Source organism: Sander vitreus, chromosome 5 (genome assembly GCF_031162955.1).
Source record: "Sander vitreus isolate 19-12246 chromosome 5, sanVit1, whole genome shotgun sequence".
NCBI lineage: Eukaryota > Metazoa > Chordata > Actinopteri > Perciformes > Percidae > Sander > Sander vitreus.
Genome location: NC_135859.1, coordinates 1,830,687 through 1,853,756, shown reverse-complemented (window position 1 = coordinate 1,853,756; position 23,070 = coordinate 1,830,687). Strand labels below are relative to the sequence as shown.

At 39.9% G+C, this 23,070-nt stretch overlaps 1 protein-coding gene across 1 annotated transcript in view; it reads left to right on the top strand.

The window, feature by feature from the left end:
* Positions 1-23,070, top strand: part of galnt9 (polypeptide N-acetylgalactosaminyltransferase 9) — a 112,042-nt gene that overhangs the window by 34,503 nt on the left and 54,469 nt on the right. Inside the window, exons 4-5 of the mRNA XM_078249647.1 lie at positions 6,841-7,015; positions 21,875-22,072. Coding sequence (XP_078105773.1) covers positions 6,841-7,015; positions 21,875-22,072 — 373 coding nt within the window. The remainder of the gene's footprint in view (positions 1-6,840; positions 7,016-21,874; positions 22,073-23,070) is intronic.

Genomic DNA, 23,070 nt, shown 5'->3' with positions numbered 1-23,070 from the left:
AAGACTGTGAAGTCAGAAGGAGAGAGAGGGAGGGAGAGAGAGTGGGAGGGAGAGAGAGAGAGAGAGAGAGAGAGAGACAGAGAGAGAGAGAGAGAGAGAGAGAGAGAGGGAGGGAGAGAGAGAGAGAGAGAGAGACAGGGAGAGAGAGAGAGGGAGAGAGAGAGAGAGAGAGAGAGAGACAGAGAGAGAGAGAGAGAGAGAGACAGAGAGAGACAGAGAGAGAGAGAGAGAGAGAGAGAGAGAGAGAGAGAGGGAGGGAGAGAGAGGGAGAGAGAGAGAGAGGTTCTAATAAAAGTTAAAACATTTAGAGACCGACAACCCCGTTAACATTCCCTGATGGGTATTTTTATGAAAGATATAGATTTTAATGGGAGGGAATTACATATAGGCTATCTGCATCTTGAGCCGTGTGTTGCCAATGCGCACATCGGTTTGAATTATGTTTTTACTAGTTGATGATAACCACTGTCGTGACACAGCTTATGCGGACCGCGGTTGTTAGGGTTAGTGAAGCCGGGGAACTGAAAGAAATCCAGGACATGTTGAACTTAATTCGTAGTACAGGCCTCTGTAGCGCCTCCCTGATTATAATAATAATAAAGTCAGTGTTGTATTTGTTGCATTGCCAAGTGTCAAAAAAATCAAACAATGCCAGTTTAAGCATTTACAAAAAGAGAAAAGCACAACTGAACAATGAATAAATAAGCAATGCAAGAATATTCACATTTAAATGCGAGTTTTTCCTGCTCTGAATGGAGTTTTTGACTATGAGTAACCACCTTCATCAGCAAATAACATGGCTGTCTGATATCCTGATATTTAAACCACAAAGTTGGCAGCCCATTCACACTAATTAAACCCTGGAGATTCACCAGATTTGCTACAATAACACCTCAGGCATGGAAACTCATCAGAGCTGTTAAGATAAAGTTGTCTCCAGCCAGAGGAAGTAACAAATTGAAACTGAAGTACAAGCGGTGTCCAAAACAGCAGCGAGCAAAAACAGGACGCTCAACTCATCACTGACATCACGGTACATGACTACTAGGTGTTGATGTTGTCGGGGTCCAGGCGTGCATGTTTAATATTAGGTCAAATCAGGTCAGTGTCTGGGAGTCGACACATCCGTCAGCAGCTCTTACTGTATGTTTACCAACGGTGATGATGATTTGTGCAGAAGTGTGAGCTGTTTCCTGGGAGCCTGTCTGCTGTGACATTAGACAATTAACATGCAGGCTGGACTGCGTAACCTTTTCTGGATGGCTCTGTCTGTCCCCTCTCATTTAAACAAGGCTATGTGAGATGAGTGGAGCTACAGCCACGCTCACTCCTGGCATAATAAATCAAGCACGGGAAGCATGTTTGCCTTTTTGCCGTGACACATTTTCCTAGCTGGGAAAGCCGCTGACATTTATTGGTGGCTGAGAGGTTTATTCACAGCACTGGTTCCAGCGTTCAGAACTAAAGTCACATTCCAGTGATGAGCTGTCTGTGTGTGTGTGTGTGTGTGTGTGTGTGTGTGTGTGTGTGTGTGTGTGTGTGTGTGTGTGTGTGTGTGTGTGTGTGTGTGTGTGGCAGGACAACTCCAATGTCATTGTTGTTTGCCATGTTAGCAGCAAGAAAATGCTTAATGAGCCCTACAGGATTCAATTCCAGCAAATACCTCCACCAAATTGATAACTTAATGATTCATATAATGAAAACAGGATATAAACTAAGGACCAGTTAAGTACAGCTTGCATTAATAATTTCAAGTGGAGCTGAACTACGTTAAACATTGCATAGGTTAAATCTGATTAAAGATTGGAGGATTTGCTCATTAACATACTGCAGGAAATTTGTCTGACACATTGTGACACTTGCAAGAAACTATTTAGTTTCTATTTGATACACTGATCTTCATTTGGTCCAATTTTGCTCAGTTTTGATGACGCTAGCAGTCCCACATCAGTGCACAGTATGTCTACATCTATAGCACAGGTAACACAATCAGCTAGCATTAGAATTAATATAGTAAAAACATTGAGGAGGAGTGATGAAAAGAGAGAGCAGAGGAAAAGAATGCATTTCCGTTTAGAGAGTGTATCCCTGATGGTTGTTTTCATCTGTCAGTGATTCAGAGAAAAATCAAGCGTATTATTGCCGGAGCAGAATTGTAAATTAAGTGGATGTGACATTGTTAAGAGTAGGTATCGTGCTGTTTCCAATAAATGTGTGAGTGGTTGATAACCTCCATTTTGCTGATATGCCACTGCACAGATTATTCCCGCAATGCACAGGACTACTGCCAAAATGTTCCCCACTCATAGTGAAGGGCTTATACTGTCGCACAGCATGTGGATGTTATGCCAGGATGAGGAGTATCATTTTACTTTTGGCTACAATGTTTTTAAATATTGAATGAACATCACATTACTTGCCGTGAGACAGTTTACCCATTAGGTAACGTCACTAGTCTGCTTGTGATTGATGAACACAATCAAGTTCAGACCTGATTCCGTATCAGTGTCTGAGACAAATCCATAAATCCTCCATTAGAAAAATATGATTTTTGTAAACACATGTTTTGAAGCTGATCCTGCTGGACCGAATACAGGTATACTGCTAGTTAGTGAGCCTGTAGGAGTCAGCATGTGGGAGGATATAATTCAGGCTTTGCAGCATGTAAGTGAACTCTAGGGCCTTACCACAGTTTAAATAACCAAGAGCATGTTCACTACCTCTCTACTATTTATCCCTAACACAGTGGCTTCCATAATCTCTCATGTCACCAGAGGAATGAATGGTGCTCCTCGCGTCTACTAAGCATTCATTTTAAATTCATAGTATGATGGATAGTTATTTATCCTCACCTATGTTTCACTGCTAGTCCTTTACAATGTATTCCCTGCTCCATAACTCTCCTCCCATGGATGCAGTCCAATGTTTTATTTGCTAGGATCAGAGGGAGGCCCATAACTTTTCTCCTTCCCAGCAAAGCCCAGTAATTATTACTCTCTAATAGCTTTTATCATATTGTAGCTGCAGGGTAGGCCGATGATGAAGGAGACCCATTGCACAGGTTCAAAACCTCAAACAAAAGAACTGGCGTGCACAGCTCATATTTATATTGTATAATGGTATAGAGCAGGGGTCTTCAACGTTTTTTAGGCCATGGACCTCTTGACGGAGCAGGGACCCCCTACTACATATATTGTGTAAAATTGAGTTGCATATTAAATTGGGCCTACAATAACATACAGGGTGGCCTAGAGACTTTACACATGCCTCTTTAAGTTGCATACAATACTAAGTTATTAAAATAATAATTGACATATTCATGTATTTATACATCATGTTTTATGTTGTTAAAATGTTAAAATGTGGTACAGTGAATATTTAAGCTAAACTGTATCTGTAGATGGCTACCTTATCTATCAATGTAAGCCTATCATCAATGTTGCAAAGTGTAAATAAAAAAAAGATTTATCTTTACAAATAATATGTTGGATTCATGTTAATGTATATTTTCAGACATTTTATAATTTTATAATATAATATATATGTATATATTGTTTTGTTTTTTAACTATTGAAAAATAATTTGGTGCCCCCCCAAGTATAATGGGTGCCAACCCTAAAATCAAAAAAATAGCAAGCAAAGTTGTCAGCACTTGCAATTAAGTATGTAACACTTTTATTGATGCACAGCAGCAGAAGGAAACAGACATCTTTCAGTACTATAGGCTTTCCTCAGCATTTCTCATGTTCAAAACCTTCAACAGTGCAAACAGAACTAAACTGCAAAGGTCTCTGTACCTTCAAAGAGGCGCAGCTTCTATAATTGACTGATCCAAATGGGAACACAGTAAAGTTAACTCCTAAACGATCTTACATGACATTAGTAATAAATGCTAACAGCGTGCTCATTTGTACCCACTGCTCTGAGGTGCTTTATACCAAAGAGATGAAAGAGGAAATGTCTAGCTTTGATGAGTCCAGCTCTCTCTGGGTGGAACTGCCATTTAGGACACTATATATTTGTTTTTTTGTTATATTTTTGCTTTTCTTTTGATTTGTAACTTCTTGTGGGTGGAAAAGGTCACCCAACACCAGGTTTACTTTAAATAAAACAACATTATCTCAGTGCCTAAATATGAAATGCTCTAAAATCGTCACTTCATATTAGTAGAGTAGTGGAGTACTTACTAAAACCTAACAAAATGTATCAGCACAATGTACTTAGAGTATCAAAAAAAAAAAATGCCCCCTTTGACTGCTATATTATCATATGTCACCTCATTAGATTCTTGATACTGATGCATCAATGTGCAAGCTTTACTTTTCACCAGTAATATTAGACAGACACATTCAACTACATCTACAGGCAGCATGTCTTTGAACAGTGGGAGAAAAAACACAAAGACACGATGGGAACATACAAAGTCCACACAGAAATGCTGCAGCCAGCTGACCGGCAGTTTCAAATCTGCTACCTGATTTCATTCTGATACAGTGTTAAACTACTCGAGCCACCCTGCTGCCCATTTGTTCATGTTAAACACAAAAGTACCATTGAAAAAAAAAACAACCCATCCACAGGCGGAGAGACAGAAATGGAGAAAGTTCCCATCAGTGGTTGCTTTAATTTGGTGTCAAATGCTAATGCCCGATTGCTTCAGGGTCACTGCTTCCAAATTCACCCTCTCTCCCTGCAGCAGCTACCGCTCTAAGTTAAGACCTTCAGCTAGAAAAGACTCCTGACAATCCCTCCACTCACTGCCTCTCCTCAGTCACACAGATGGGATTAGACTGCCATTTTTCTACTTTCACTGACTAATTTATGTTGCGAGCCACAGTCAGAAGCTAGGTGTGGATGCTGTTCGGAGACGGTGTGCCACAAGCGTCCCTATTAATCTCTCCCTTAGAAAGTGGAACGCTCAGCAGTAACCCAGAGGAGAAGCTCAAACAGCCATCTATCCTCCAATGAAACCCAGACAGCAATTTGTGCAACTGGCTGTTTATCCGGAAAACTTTTTTTTCAGTCATGACAGCCAAACTTGTCTGAGCGAGCAGAGGAGGAGAGATGTTATGATACAGCTGGAATAAAGACGTCAGTAGTGGAATGCATTAGACCTTAAACAGGTTGCTGTACAGTGTGACTACTGTATAACCTTAAAGATTGTCTCTGTTGGCATAACAAAATTAAAGCTGCTTTTCATGATTTAGTCGGATTTGATACAATGTATGAGTTATAAACGCATCTAATTTGCAAAAGATCAAAACAGTTTTCGGCAAAAAATACATGAGTCCTCGGTAGATCTGTTACCTTTCTCATCAGTTTGATATCCTTTTATAAAGCAGTAATGGGTCGCTAAAAACAGTTTAGGCCTACCATCAGTGTTGGGCACTTATGCATTACTTAATAATGCGTTAAAGTAATGTGATTACTATTTGCTGTAATGAGTACTGTAAAGGGACACTACAGTTACTAATACGTTTCAGCAACATTGTGGGGGTTCAGTTTGTTTGCTGTCTTACCATATTGACCCAAATACTCTGACCTCCACAACACGCGATTGTGGCATTGACAGCAGCTAGACGTTATGGCTGCGCCAATTTACTATGGGAATGGTGGGCATGTAAACGTTGTCTCTAAGTCCCTACTCTGCGATTATACAAAGATTTGAGTAAAAACTGTCAAGCATGGCAAAATATATCAGAGAGGTTAGAAAATTGATATTGAGAATATTTACATTCAGGTGTTGTCTGTAGCATCTTAGTTAGCGGTTTTGTGCTCTTCATTCTGCACGCGCAGCTCTTGCACAATTCATCTGAAACCACCGTTAGCTTAACACAGGGGGTGGAGGCGTGGGCGGGTGAATAGCCCCTTCCAAAAAGAGGAGAAATGTAACTCCCAAATTGTCTTAATTACATTTCGTGTTGACTTAACTTAGCTGGCCGTTAGGCACTTATAAACCTACATCCAGGAAAATGGGAGGGTGTGGCTTTCTGCAAGACTACTGAGTGCTGTGTGCAGTAAGCGGGGCTAACATTAAAGTGCTCATATTCAGCTTTTTGGCTTTTTCCCTTTCCTTTATTGTGTTATATATCTTTTTTGTGCATGTTATAGGTTTCCAAAGTGAAAAAGCCCAAAGTCCACCCCAAAGGGACTTACCATCTCCATCTCCATCTTAAGTAGTCCTTACTTAGATACTGTCAGGGCACGTCCTCATACTCTGCTTCTGACTGGCTAGTAGTCCTTACCTAGGTACTGTCAGGGCACGCCCTCATACTCTGCTTCTGACTGGCTAGTAGTCCTTACCTAGGTACTGAGCATGTGCGACTCCCAACAAAGATGGAACAGAAGTGAGATGTCTCACTCTGTAGCTAAAACAGAGAGCTCAACACACAGGGTGAAAAGAGGAGCTGCAGCAATGTGCAGTACAACAAATATATGGTGTTTTTTGAAAATTAAACCATGTAAACCTATTCTGGTACAACCTATAAATACAATTATGAACCTGAAAATGAGCATAATATGAGCACTTTAAGCTAGGTATTGATCTTCCTATCCCTCCAAACCATAGACTAGCTGCTTGTCTCATTTTCTATTTCTCCACGTGTTGAATACCAAAGACGTGTCGTGTGGGTCTGGAGGCTTTGGATTTGGTTAAAGAAAAATGTGAACGGGCTCAGCTAAGTAGCTAATAACAGTCATTTTTACTAAAGTCCTGACATAAAGACTCAAGGCAAATTAAACCAAAACCATCTTGGAAACACATTATCATTTGCTACACCTTCATGGTTAATGTCCTCACACTGTCATCTGATATATTTTCTCTAATTTGCTCTCTTTCAGTGGAGCTGAAATACAACTTGGACCAGTATGTGAACAAACGATACCCAGGCCTGGTAAAGATCGTGAGGAACAGCAAGCGGGAGGGCCTGATCCGAGCCAGAATACACGGCTGGAACGCGGCCACGGCTCCTGTCGTCGGCTTCTTTGATGCCCACGTCGAGTTTAACACTGGCTGGTAAGAAAAGGTCATGTTTAACATGAGAAGGTCTCAGCTGTTTCTCTGTCCTTTCTCACCTCTGTCTTTGTGATTTGCTTTTCATGTTAGCAGTACAGAAGCATGTCATGTAAGATTATCATTACTATTGAAATATGCAGTTTAGTCTGCCCCAAGCAGTTCATATAGTGGCAGGTCAATTCTAACTGAGACAGCACGTTTCACCACATTTACTCTTATTATTAGTAAGAGTTTATCGTTAATAAGATAGATAGATAAAGGTGCTAAAGATTATAATATAGCTATATTATTGTATAAATTATTATAATATATAATAAGCTTTCATCTCTTGCATCTCCTCTTTAAATTGTGAGTAAAAGGCTTTGGTTAGAGCTGAATAAAAAGACAGCCCAATTTATATGACACTACCTGTCCAGAGAATTATGACAAGAGAGAGAGAGCCAAACAGTGTTGAAGGCGTGAGTGAGTGTAATTAAAGAGGTAGCACAAAATGTTGAGCATTTCAACATCATTTTACCTGCAGGCTCTGGGCTTATTTTGCGATATGAAATTACTTCTGGGGGTCTCAGTCCAATGTCTGCCTGCTGCTTAAATTTACCAGCAAACAAATCACTCAAATAGATGTAATTGGCACCTAATTTGAGCCTGTCATGCTGTCAGTGTTTGAAGATGGTGTGTAGCTTTTGTTCCCTGGAAAGCTGCCTGGGACGCAGGAGAGGGACATGGAGCGATGAAGAAAGAATAGGAGGGATGGAGGAGGATAGCACAGAGATATGTTCCACTTATACATTGTTTATAGTGTCCCTAGATGCAGTCCAGCCTCTATTGGCTAACTAGATACCAGGGATGTATTAATAAATATTAATAATTCTTTTGCGCAGCTCATACAAAAAAGCATAAGCAGCAGAATTCTTTCTGTAACCTTTTTTGTTTTTACCCCCACTGCTGTCAAACAATATGCCCCAAACATCACACTTCTTAGAGTCATAACTTGTGCAGGTGTTATTTTTACCTTGTGATCCAATATTGAAGCCCTTGCCCTTTGCGTGACTTAAAGTGCTCATATTGTGCTTTTTGGCTTTTTCCCCTTTCCTTTATTGTGTTATTTATCTTTTTTGTGCACGTTATAGGTTTACAAAGTGAAAAAGCCCAAAGTCCACCCCAAAGGGACTTACCATCTCCAACAGAAAACACTGTTCACAAACTGCTCCAAACAGCTCTATTGTAGTCCAGCCTTTACTTCAGAGACAAACGTGGTCACTTTGGAAGACACGTTATAATGCTCGCCTAGCTGCTAGCATGGCACGCCCTCATACTCTGCTTCTGACTGGCTAGTAGTCCTTACCTAGGTACTGTCAGGGCACGCCCTCATACTCTGCTTCTGACTGGCTAGTAGTCCTTACCTAGGTACTGTCAGGGCCCTCATACTCTGCTTCTGACTGGCTAGTAGTCCTTACCTAGGTACTGTCAGGGCCCTCATACTCTGCTTCTGACTGGCTAGTAGTCCTTACCTAGCTACTGAGCATGTGCGACTCCCAACAAAGATGGAACAGAAGTGAGATGTCTCACTCTGTAGCTAAAACGGAGAGCTCAACACACAGGGTGAAAAGAGGAGCTGCAGCAATGTGCAGTACAACAAAAATATGGTGTTTTCTGAAAATTAAACCACATTATTATTATTCTGGTACAACCTCTAAATAAAATTCTGAACCTGAAAATGAGTACAATATGAGCACTTTAACAGTAGACAAAAACTAAGGAGCTGAATTTAGGGACTGTCTCAAACGTGAATCATATTTTTGTCAATAGCTTTTTATGGGAACCATTTTGTAGCAATATTGTGTGTGGTGAATTATAACAGAAAAAGTTTTTGGATTATATTTTCAGAATACACAAAGATTTATGGATACATTCACAAATGTGTGTATGCACATTCGGATTAAGATTCAGTATCACTCCACTCACATTTGCAAATGATATTGCAAGAATATTTGTCCCATTTCCACCTGGAGCATTAACAGATAAACAGCTTTTATTTTGAATCAGTTTAGACTTACATTTAAATTTTTTTGAATGTGGATTCAATACAAATCATGACTAATTATTTGATTAATTTAGGCTATTATGTATATTTTGTGAGCATTTTAATATATATACATATATGTGTATGAGGATTACAAATGACAGTAGAAAACTATATAACATAGAAAATAAAGCAGTTTATATGATTTATATCAACGTCTGGTGTAGACGTTGCCCACTTTCGGTACAAATACAATACCAATACAGTATGTGAAATAAACAGATTCAGATAATACCATTGCGTTACACTGTACCAAATACTGCCATGCTCACACATCATGCCTCCTGAAAACAGGATACCGACAATGAAAGCAAGCTTTATGTGTGTTTTATTAACTGGTATAGTACTAAAGAGGGTCCCTGTCTCTGGTTTGTTAAGATGACATGAAAGCACAGTCTGAGCATCACCCTGCTTGTATTAGTCAGCCATCTCCCACCAAACACATTGACCTTGTAACCCTTGTAGTGATTTGATGTACATTGAGCATTGCCTGTCTCTACACTGCCTACTACACAACTAGTCAAACGGCACTCAGGGAGAAAGTTGCATCATTGCCTAGGTGCAATACCGATGATAATTGATACCCTGGTGGATCCCTCATCTGTTTCCCCATCTGTTCTTGCTAAAAAATAGACATGCCTTTCATGCCCCCACATAACCCATTCACCTCCATATAGGTTTCCTCCTCCTCACTTCTAGTGCTATGCCATCACCCCCCCCCCCCCTTGTTCTACATGCCGAGGCTGTGTCGGCAAATTTCCTTTGAGTTAGTTCACCTGCTGCCATCGTGTGAATTTCTCACACCTCTCTCTTCTGTTTCCCCCCCACACACCCTCACCCACATACTCGCCTCCATGTTCCTTTGATAACCCGCTGCCTTTATTTCTTCTTTTTTTTTCGCCGTTTTTGATTTGCTTTTGTGTGAGGTTTTATTTACAAGAGTTGATGAAAAGTAGAGCAGAATCCCTGTGGTTTTTCTACAAGTAGGTGCTGGCTAAAGCAATATAGCAATGGAGGAGATGACAGGCATCTTCGAGAACCTTCTTCGTGCTGCTTAGATATCTTTTGAGTGTGTGTGTGTGTGTGTGTGTGTGTGTGTGTGTGTGTGTGTGTGTGTGTGTGTGTGCGCGTGTGTGCATTTATTATTTACTGTATGTCTGCAAACATTCTGTGCTGCTCCTTTATTCTTTATTCAGATAGATTGACTCGTGGTATCTACACTATTTGCTACAATGGAAGAAGCCCCCTATTTATCATAATATGATTATTCACCATTGCACATTCAAGTGATAAGTGAGATGGATGGTTCCTCTAGATGTTGTGGCGAGTCTCCCTCAATGACCTTGTACACAATGCCTGTGCATACGGCGCCAGAGACAATGCTGCCAGCTCTTAGCTGCAGTGCTGTGATTCATCGCCATGGCATTCCACCTGGGGTGCTGTAACATTTGCAGCTGAAAAGTAATGCTGCTTCGCATTACTGTTAAAGCAAACATAATTGTACCATACTGTACAGTGCACTTGACAACTGTTTCCCATTCTTTTACACCATGTTGGTTTATTAGTAGTTAAGAAGCAAGCGGTTTCCACCAGAGCAGTGATGGAATCAGTCAGTTTCCATGGCTTTGCGCTGCTTTAATATGAGGATATGAAATCGTTGCCTATCATTAAGGCGGTATTGCATCAGCTCAATGTTCATAATCCATCTCTAACACTTTATATCCATCCATCCTTGAGACAACGGTTGTCCTTTCTGATCCAAACAGGACCTGTTTCCCTTTGCATGCTCTGTAAATAAACAGGATTAATGGCAGGAAATGGGAGCGTGTTGTAATTAGGACTGTATGCTACCATGCAGCTGCAGAAGGGAGTGCAGGGAAATTGATATTTATTTTGGTTTTTGAAGTCCCTGCACAGTTGCAATCTCAGGTTAGTAACGATTAATGATTAGAAGTGTTGCAGCCGCTCCCTGCTGAGTGTGTGCTGGAGATAAGATTGTCATTGCAGGGAGGTTGTAATGAAATGCATGCTTCAGAAAGCAACACTTTGATGAATGTGGAATGCTCTGTTGCTATGTGACCTGGTGAGTTTATCTAAGAATAAAACTGGTGGAATTCATAAAAGTAAGAAAGGGATAAAAACCAACCTCCGCCTCCTATAATTATAAAATATGTAATATTTGGCACATCCATATTTGATATCAGTTCCTTTTGTTAATATCATGGAGCTATATCTGATTATAATGCCGTGCAGGTGGAGTGGTAATATGTGAAATCCAATGGTACATAAATTTCAGAGCTCTTGAAGGCTGAGGAAATATTTTTCTAGCAAAAGTAAATCAGGTCTTTACTCTCGCTCACTGTGTCTGGCGGTGGCTCAGTGTTTATATCTGTCTGGAGACGAGAAAGTAAGCTGCAGCCATACTTAGTGCTTCACAGAGCACTGGCCAGGCAGATCTCCAAAACCACAGGAAAGACAGAGATTTATGCCACCTTTACATTTGTATCATATCAACCACATCCTGAGCAAATGCATTTAGAAGTAGTGTGGGATCTAACATTGCACAGTAGGAACCATTTCCAGTTCATGCTTCTGCAACTCACTCTCTACTTCAAATAGCCCTGACGCCATAATTAATTGAGATTCTGCATGGGAACCTTTTTTACTTTCTTTAGATATCTGCATTTCTTATGGGAGGCAGGAAACTGGCCTATATTAATATGTGCTCTACATGTATGTGTCTGAGCTGCTAAGAGTAACATGACACTGTCATGAACGTGTCATGACATATGAACCCTAACCCTAACCATAACTTGTCATGAGAAAACCCGAATGACACTTACTAAAAGTCATGTTATGTTACTCTTATGTAGATACCTTCAAGTAAAGTGTAACTGATTATTCTCAAAGACACACCACACTGTCATGTGCATGTCACATTTACACAACAAACATACATGAACACTATCAGAGTTCAAGTGTTGGTATTTCAACACAGTAACTATTGACTCAATGTGTGGTTAATATTTAACAATCCTCATAGTTATTTAGTGTTCTCAACACTAGTGTGCATTTAGAAATAAATAAATAAACTCCCTCAGTGTAACTGCTATCCATAAAGGTGTTGACTCCAGCTGCAACCCTGTCTCCTAAAAAAATGATGTTATGCTGCACTCTTAATTACGTTTGGAGGGAAACATATTTTCTCCCTGATTACACATGCTCGTACCAGCAACAGGTGCATGTTATGAAGTGGTTGTAGTTTTAAACACGTGGTTAGGTATAAAAAAAAGTCATGGTTTGGGTTCAAATAAGTAAGTTTGTTATATAACTTGAGTTTCGTACGTAAGTGAAGTACATATCAGTAGTTACATTTCTTTAATTTGCCAGACACCCAAGGTTTATCATTAGAATATACTCTGTATGTCTCCGTGGGTATTACAGAGTCCACACAGAAATAAATATAGTCGGACAAAGCCACAAGATAAGATAAGATATGATAGACTTTATTGATCCCACAATGGGGAAATTCCCTTTTTACAGCAGCTCAAAAAAATCACAACAGAATAGGGAAAAATACACATTAAATAGAAATGGAAAAAATATATAAAAAATGTAATAAGAAATTGAAAAAATAAGAGTAATAATAGTAATATGTACACTTTAAACACCTCTATTACATACAGACTGGTAATATACAGCATGCATATACAGTGTATATATATATATATATATATATATATATATATATATATATATATATATATACAGTGGGGATAACAAGTATTTGATACACTGCCGATTTTGCAGGTTTTCCTACTTACAAAGCATGTAGAAGTCTGTAATTTTAATCATAGGTACACTTCAACTGTGAGAGACGGAATCTAAAACAAAAATCCAGAAAATCACATTGTATGATTTTTAAATAATTAATTTGCATTTTATTGCATGACATAAGTATTTGATCACCTACCACCCAGTAAGAATTCCGGCTCTCACAGACCTGTTAGTTTTTCTTTAAGAAGCCCTCCTGTTCTCCACTCATTACCTGTATTAACTGCACCTGTTTGAACTTGTTACCTGTATAAAAGACACCTTTCCACACACTCAATCAAACAGACTCCAACCTCTCCACAATGGCCAAGACCAGAAAGCTGTGTAAGGACATCAGGGATATAATTGTAGACCTGCACAAGGCTGGGATGGGCTACAGGACAATAGGCAAGCAGCTTGGTGAGAAGGCAATAACTGTTGGCGCAATTATTGAAAATGGAAGAAGTTCAAGATGACGGTCAATCTCCCTCGGTCTGGGGCTCCATGCAAGATCTCACCTCGTGGGGCATCAATGATCATGAGGAAGGTGAGGGATCAGCCCAGAACTACATGGCAGGACCTGGTCAATGACCTGAAGAGAGCTGGGACCACAGTCTCAAAGAAAACCATTAGTAACACACTACGCCGTCCTGGAGTAAAATCCTGCAGCGCATGCAAGGTCCCCCTACTCAAGCCAGCGCATGTCCAAGCCCGTCTGAAGTTTGCCAATGACCATCTGGATGATCCAGAGAAGGAATGGGAGAAGGTCATGTGGTCTGATGAGAACAAAAATAGAGCTTTTTGGTCTAAACTCCACTCGCCGTGTTTGGAGGAAGAAGAAGGATGAGTACAAGCCCAAGAACACCATCCCAACCGTGAAGCATGGAGGTGGAAACATCATTCTTTGGGGATGCTTTTCTGCAAAGGGGACAGGACGACTGCACCGTATTGAGGGGAGGATGGATGGGGCCATGTATCACGAGATCTTGGCCAACAACCTCCTTCCCTCAGTAAGAGCATTGAAGATGGGTCGACCCAAAACACACAGCCAGGGCACCTAAGGAGTGGCTCCATAAGAAGCATCTCAAGGTCCTGGAGTAACCTAGCCAGTCTCCAGACCTGAACCCAATAGAAAATCTTTGGAGGCAGCTGAAAGTCCGTATTGCCCAGCGACAGCCCCGAAACCTGAAGGATCTGGAGAAGGTCTGTATGGAGGAGAGGGCCAAAATCCCTGCTGCAGTGTGTGCAAACCTGGTCAAGAACTACAGGAAACGTATGATCTCTGTAATTGCAAACAAAGGTTTCTGTACCAAATATTAAGTTCTGCTTTTCTGATGTATCAAATCCTTATGTCATGCAGTAAAATGCAAATTGATTACTTAAAAATCATACAATGTGATTTTCTGGATTTTTGTTTTAGATTCTGTCTCTTACAGTTGAAGTGTACCTATGATAAAAATTACAGACCTCTACATGCTTTGTAAGTGGGAAAACCTGCAAAATCGGCAGTGTATCAAATACTTGTTGTTATATATATATATATATATATATATATATATATATATATATATATATATATATGAGATAAGGTGCAGATGAATAAGAAATGGGATATTGCACAGTAGAAGGTGAGTAATAAATAAATAAATATGCATAGTGCAGAATATTGTCCAGTGATTGCTCATGTGCAGAAACAGCTAGCAATGCTGTTGTATTAAAGAGTCTGACTGCTGCTGGAACGAAGGACCTGCGGTAGCGCTCCTTCTTGCACACACCAAAGGACCTCAGCCTCCTCAGCAGGTGGAGACGACTTTGGCCCTTTTTCTACAGGGTGTCTGTGTTTTTGGACCAGTCCAGTTTGTTGTTGAGGTGAACACCCGGTTATTTGTATGTCTCCACCATCTCAATATCGACATCCTGGATGTTCACTGGTGTAGTACCGGGCGGCCTCCTGCAAAAGTCAACCACCACCTCCTTTGTCTTGCTGGTGTTGATGTGAAGGTGGTTTGACTCACACCAGTTGACAAAGTCCCAGATGACCTCCCGGTATTCCTGATCATTCTCCTCTGATATCCTCCCAACAATGGCAGTATCATCAGAGAACTTCTGCATGTGACAGATGCTTATATATGAGGTCCGCTGTATACACAGTGAAGAGAAAAGGACCCAGGGGTGCTCCTGTGCTGCTCATCACCACATCAGACACACAGTCCTGGAGCCTCACATACTGTGGTCTGTCAGTGAGGTAGTTGATGGTCCATGCAGACAGGTGGGGGTCAACACCAGCTCCCAATAGCTTCCCCCAGAAAGGTGATGGTTAAATTGTATTGAAAGCACTGGAAAAATCGAAATACATGACTCTCACAGTGCTCCAGATCCAGTGATCTCCAGGTGTCACAGTGATGTCCATTAGCTGTATTAGATGTGCATGAACCTGTTCATTTAGTAACAAAGTAAACATACAGTAAAATATGCAAAACTTTATTTAAACATACACCACAAAAACCAAAACATATGACAATTTTTATCATGGCATTGCAGCCCTGCATTTGCTTGTTTTTTAAGAATTTAATTTAAAAAAAGATAAATAAAGATGTTTTTCACTTATATACAGAAACAAATCTGTATGCGAGTGCATATCTAGAATCACATTAATACAAATCCACACATCTACATGTACCAGTATACATTAATCTAATTGTATTCATTGCCTCCATCCTTTCACTTCACGTAGCTCAGCCATTTACAGTTTACATATTGTTTCGAAACAGTCAGTATTGCCAAATTTTCTGAGTAATTCTCATGCATATGATCACAAGTTTAGTGACATGACTATTTATTTTACCACAAAAAAAAGCTGTAACTGATTTTTTCACTGACAACATATTTCTGCATCATTCCTCCAAACTTGTCATCACCTGGCATCACCTGTATGCATTAGAGTAAATTCAGAGATAGTTAGCTTCCTGACAGCATAATTAATACAGGAAAGCCTAGAAGAAGCATAGAAGAAGTCCTGAGGTTATTTCTGTATACAGAGTTAAGAGAGCCTTTTGCTATCTGATTCAATATACATACTGACAAAGTTGTGCAAACTATCAAACTTTAAAATATCCAGATTTACTTGATGATAGAGTCAGAAAGTGTGTAAAGAACGAATTGTTATAGATAAGGCTTTTAGCAGTAAGCTAGCAACAAAGACACATTTATTTAACTTTTAGTGAGATACAGCAGGTACATATCACACCAAGCAAGATAAAGTTGAGTGTCTGCCTCTGGGATCAATGAATTTCTGTCTTTTCTTAAAATATAACGTTAACACTCAGAAGACTAATTGGTGGTGTCATTGCCATGTTAGTAGGTAATATCCTCATGGTAACATTGTCAGAGTTCATTTAAAGAAAACAACCTTGACACTCTGTTTTAACATCAATGTTTTTGTTGACATATAGTTAATTTAATCAAACCAGAGTTAATTTAACTTTTTAACTTTTTATAAAGATATCTGTGGTTCTCCTAAACACTCTCCTCAATTTGCTATTCTTATGCATGCTCTCACATTAATTATTCGGGTCATCCATGAAAAGCTACAGTATACCAAAATTAAATTTTTTCCTGCATGATTAGCTTACATATTCTACTGCGTTAAGTCCAAAGCAGAATTAAAGGATATCTTATTTTAGGCACTGAGGGCCCTGCTGCTCTTTGGGGCATGATTCTGAGCGCAGTTAGATTCCATTATCTGATAATCTGCTGCTTTAGAATCATTAACTGTTTGAGATCTGGTGATCTGGAAATTGTTCCGGGTTGGAACTTGTTGGCCTGGCTTGGGCGTGGGTTTTCTCCGGTTCACTCCCACAGTCCAAAGACATGCAGGTTTATTCATTTTGACTCCAAATTGTCTGTAGGTGTGCATGTGAGCATGAATGGTTGTCTGTCTCTAGGTGTCAGCCCTGTGATAAACTGGGGACCATTCCAGTGTGTACCCCGCCTCTTGCCCAATGTCAGCTGGGACGAGCCTCCTCCACGACCCTGAATAAGATAAAGTGGTTACACATAATGGATGGATGATCTGAAAATTCTAAATAAAAAATGTAATCTCAAAGCAGAGAGCTGCAGGGTGTTTATGTCAGCACTGAGGTAGAACAGAGAGTGAAACATTCTCTGAGGATGATTAAAGCAGATAAAAATTGCGATTGTACAGTGATATTTATCCTGGCTTGTAACACGCCGTACTGTTTGCTTAATTCTGCGAAATGTGTGCACAGCCTGATGCGAAGCTCCACCAGGGTACTGCCTATTAAAAAAGACAAACAGTCAGCCGAAGAGTTAATAAATCAAAGGAGCTCCTGCTTCAATATGAACCGCGACAAAATGGCATGGTGGAGCAGAATGCAATGGCGGTTGTCAACATGTATTCATAATATCGGATGAGTCATCGCTGGAAAGGGGGAAAATCCTATGGTAATATGGAACAGAGAATGATTTGGGCCGATGTGGATGAATAACCCTCTCAGTGTTATGCTGATGAAATGGCAGATACAGGAAGAGCAATGACACAGGCTCGTCTGTCAAAACCAGATGTGTCCTCATTTCCAGAGCGTCTCTATCTTATCAGCCTCATGGATCCCTGAGGAGCTGCTCGCTCTGTTTTTTTTTCTTTTTGGGGGGGGGGTTCTCAAGGACGCAGGGAGATGAGTGGAAGATGCTGGGAAGGTAGAGAGAGCTCCTGAAGGTTAGGGAGTGTAGAAGGACATTCAGTAGCAGCAACACCTCAGTAAACAACGTCAGAAACGCTGCTACGTTAACCAATCCTGTTTAAAGGTTTAAAGCAGTCTTTATTCCAGCACATATTAGCATGCTAAACATGATATGTTGGCCTTCAGGTTAGCAAGCTGTCATTTGGGGATTTTGTCTTTTTTGAGCAGTGGAATGACTCATTGAGTTAACTGTCAGATGGCTATGAAACATCAAAAGGTTTTTAAAAGGAATTCATTATATTGTAACCTTCAGCGGTAAAAACCGAACAAATAATTCAGGCCATTTATCTTCAGAAAGTTATTTCTAAAGTCTAACTGTCATATCTATTTTATTGTTTTCCATTAAAGAGAATATCTGGCAGACATTGACACATCTTTACATTTTCCATATGGTGATGTGTGAATACGGCTAGTTTTCTAATTTGCTTTTTGTTTTTATATTTATTTTTCATGTAGGCTAATCTGTCTCTAACACTGTCATAACTGTGGGAGTCAAAATCAGTGCATTTTCATTGATAGTAAAAGTGTGGATGTTTGGGTTGATCACAGTCTGCAGTCTCCGCTTTACACAGATGATTGTAGTCTGTGTGGATGTGGAAGCCATTCAGTCTCAAAACCCAAGTGTGAAATGTGTTATGACAGGATTCTTTTGAAAAAGAATGTGAAAGTGCTGTGTAACTCTGCGCTACTCAGCCTTGCTGCAAATCTGTGCATGGTCTATATGTACAGTAAATGAGCACCATTTTGGCATCATTACTCACTTATGATTACCATCAACTCTGCAATCCATTTTTCTTTTAATTAAAAACTGAAACACAAACAAATTGCACAAATTTGAAATTGTAAGCTAGGAAACGTATGCAGTGGTTACCCAGGCCAGCTAGCAAGAGCAACATTCATTGTGTGACCTCTACTCTAGCATTGTTTAACAAAAATAGGTTTTAAGATTAGTAATGCTGTTCACGCCAAATTCGTACCCTACCTATGTAGCCTAACAATAAATAAAAATAGTAACATCAGACAATTTTTCCCTCCTTTTTAGGTGGCAGGAGTGAAAATTAGTTGTCCTCAACGTTTGCTGTGTTCTGGTTTCAAAATGCTGCAGACAGTTGGAGAACAATTAGATACAAAATAGGATGTAGGATCAACAGGATGATTTCTTTCCTTGGCAACTATAACTTATTTCCCATATTATGTACACATTTTAGGCATTCTATTATTTGAAATGGCTTGAAAAATAGTGCAAATAGCTGAGAAAATCTCCCCTGAGCATGTCCCCGGCCCCAAATGTTTACAACTTCTGGCCCTGGCCCTGCCCCTGCTGCACACTACAGGCAGCTATCTGGTCTTTAGTGGTCCCTGGTTGGTGTGTTGTTGCCCCTTATATTCAGAATGCAAATGTGTTGACTAATTTGAAATGAATTAAAGTAAAATTGACTTGTTGGAGCAAAGAATTGTTGGAGCAGGTGAAGACATCTAACCAAGGGAATTTTGATGATCTTACACTTGGTGACCACTTTAGGCACACCTGTACAATCTCATGCACTCCAATACATCTGTTCTGGCATAAAGTCTACTTTTATGAGGTTTTTTGACACTGTCATGGATTTGAAGTCAATTATGTTTTAGCATTGAGGTCACAGTTAGTGATGGCGTTGTACTAGACTGCATAATATTAAGAGGTGTAATGTACTTAAATGGAATATCAAAAATATAGAAACTCCTCAGTATAATGTGATGAACATATAAATGATTTTGAACATTTTGACAATGTCAACAAAAACTGAATTATAACCTTTGTTAAGGTAGAATTTATGGCGCAGCTGTTGGATTGATTGCAATAGATTTTAAAATAAAATGCTCACTGAGTGTATTTTTTAACATGTAATAGGTTTCTTTGTCATAAACTGTATGTTTATTGTGTGTTATGCGCGATGTGTAGCCATTTCGTTTCTCTCGAATGCCCAAGATGAATTTCTCCTTTAGGAGACAATAAAGGCTTATCTTATCTTATCTTATTTTATATTTCATATTGAAGGAGAAAACTCTCAAACATGTGTCTAGGACAGGTCATATACTTTGGAGAAAAGTCAGAATGAGCCATCTGCTAGCTTTTCAGAATGGCGGCTGTTGTACTTTTATCAAACACTCTTGCGTCATTAAATTCAATTTCTAAGTATTATTTCATAATTTTACCGACATCCCATGGTGTCCAATTTCGATCCATTCTCTCTGTACTTTCTGTTCCCTACCTTCATGTTATAAGTAGCCATTTTGCTTTTTCAAAGATAAATGGGTATCACTTTTTGAAGAGAAGTTGATGGGGGGGAGGGAGGGGATTCAGGTGAAGACAGACAGAAAGAAAGTCGGTGGGAGGGGAGATAGACCGAAAGTTGGAGTGTGGAAGTGTTCTGGAGAGATACAGTTATCATTTTATAATAGGTATAGGTAATATATTTTTTTCCCCACATACATTTATAAATATATTGTGTGAAGAATTGAGCGTATGAAGACTTGCTTTGAAGATATGGTGGAGATCATCTCTCAGCATGAGAAGACTATACAAATGTAGCCAGTGCCAGCAGCATTTCAGTGTCAATCTGTACCATATGGATCTCAAGACCATGTTGCCCTTGGCCAAGGCTTTAAATAGCAGAGGGAGCTTTACTGTGTGTGGCATCAACGGAAACCCATTCCTCCTAGATGGCATTAAAGTTCCTACGGTAGCTAAGTGTTGCCTCTTAGGCCCTATTAACAAAACTGCTGAGAGCAGCTTTTACTGTAAGCAATGGAGACAACTTTAAATGTAATGTAATGTAAAAGTTGGGTTGATACTCTTGCTTTGGATGATGTCTCATATTATGATTGGTTTGGGGGGTTTGGTCTGTGTAGTATAGTGGTGAATAATACAGTCCCCAAAAGGTGTGTAGCTAAAAAGAGACCAACATGTGGCATAGCATTCTTTGTTATAGCTTGTGTACATTTATAGGAAATTAACTGTAGGACTGTGGCATCTAAAGAAGGCATATAGGGTTTGATGTAAAGTATAATTCTGCCCAATGGCTAGAGGGAGGAATATTGTAGTAGCTCTTCTGTTATCAACGTAGTCAAATACATGTTATACATTTATTTTTAAAACTATTCACCCAGTTACTAGACGAACTGCCATCAGAGGCCACTTTCAGGACTGTTTGCGACTTGTTCTTTGTGACTTATGAGTCCTCTTGCCTACCCCTAACCTTTCACAGGCTCAGGAGCTGGTGCTAAAATGCTCCATGAGCTAAGACAAATACCTTTATTAGTATTAGTATTAAAGCGCGGACTGACGCGGCAATAATTTTGAGGTGTTTCTCCCAAATTTGCATGTTAAGAGCTACTCTTTGCCTTGAGATGTTTTGTGGTATGGCCCCTGCTCTCTACTTATTATTCGCTAAAAAAAAATGTGTGCCAGCCAAAGCTGCCTCAGAGCAAAAGCCATGAGAGTCTAGCGAGCGCTCAGAGCAAGGCCTTTTTTCACAAACTAACTTGCAACCCTTCACATAGAGGTGAAAAAAATAGTGGATAGTTTTCCCAGGAGCAGACTTCTCTTTTCACCTGATGTGTTTTGCTTTATCAGGTTTTACCTCTTATCAAGTCTCTCACCGGGATAAGCGTCACATTTTGACATTTCGTTTTTCATGAGCAGGAGATATGAAATATGATATGATATTATTTGTTACTCCGCAGACCTTCACATCATAAACAGTGGAGGGAAGCGGATCCTGGCAGTCGTTTTGAATCTTGAATAGATGCTGATTCAACAGACTGCATCTTCGCTGAAAAACCCATGTAAATGTGGCGCTGGAGTGAAAGTTAAGACATTTGCAGTCATCCATAGCTGGCATCGTTTCATGGAATCGGGTCTACAGTATGTTTGAAAAATATTTGAGTTGATTTCCTGCACATCAATTCTGTAAAACCACATTCACAGCTTCCACTTTAGGTTTACGTTCAAGTTGTATTAATTCGAACATTGTTGCATTATTAATACTTCAAACCTTCACAGGGACAGAATGGAAAATATGCATGGCTTTATTATTTGCCCTGTAGCAGACTGTTCCCCTCTCACTGTCTTTCTTCACCTTTTGCAATGGTGCAATGAAGCTCCTGCATACTTAACTCAGAAAGTCCGCTCTTAACTTTTGCCTCTCTTCTTGTCCAAAGGGCTGAACCTATTCTGACCCGGATGAAGGAGGATCACACCCGCATCATCCTGCCCGCCATAGACAACATCAAGTACAACACGTTTGAGGTGCAGCAGTACGCCAACGCCGCCCATGGCTACAACTGGGGGCTGTGGTGTATGTACATCATCCCTCCACAGGAGTGGCTGGACAAGGGCGATGAGACGGCCCCTATCAGGTGAGGCCCTCGGCTGGCGAACAGCGTCCATTATAGATGAGGATGTTTGATGAAATATGGATAGGCTCAAGATATGATTTATTCATGTGTGGAACCATCAAACTAAGGTGCTCTGTGGTCCGACGTACCACCCAAACACACAAATAAAGGCTTCTCGTACAAAGCTGTCTAATTACCATAATTAATATATTCATTTTGATGCAGGATCACAAAGGCCACGGCGATGCAGTGTCATTACTGTAATTGTGTGTTATATATGAGCAGGGCATACCATTGTGTTCACTGCTGATTGCTTGATTGAGACAGTACTGGCTTGTATCATGTTGCTGTATAATCCTAGAATTGATTATATGCGTCCCTGGGCAAATCATATTGGCCTTTAATTGATTGAGAAAGAGCTCAGGAGTATGGTGTTGCATAGAAACAGAAACCTTGAATATATTGACTGAAAGTCTGACTATAATGACTGAAAGTCTGAATATATGGAATGAAAGTCATTTTAAAAGTGTACCAGAAAACCAGAGTGGGATTATGCTCTTTAAGCCACTAGAGGGCTTTAAAAAAAATTGCAAAAGTAGAACTGATTAGAAACTAAACAGTATTTCTGTTTAAAAAGAGAAACTCACCAGAAGTGGTGGGAATGGCAAGACTCCAAATTAATGCTGTGGAAATGTTCATTATACTGAATTCATCAAGACAACAGAAAAACACTTGATCATAAAGCGTTGACCTCACTATGTATCAATGGATGTTTACCTGCTATTTGTCCATTCCATGTTTTGGAGCGTGGAGAATATTAGAGAAGTCACATTTTGGATGTGTGATACAATACCAGATCCTGGAGCATGCAGCCCACCATGCAGCTTCTCTTGGGTGCTCAGATCAGAATGGGTCAGCATTGCGATAACATGAAGAAAATCTTAGATCATTCAGAAGAGAACATTACCATGATTTTGTTGCCACGGCAGCATGGCTGAACATGAAGGCACAACAACAGA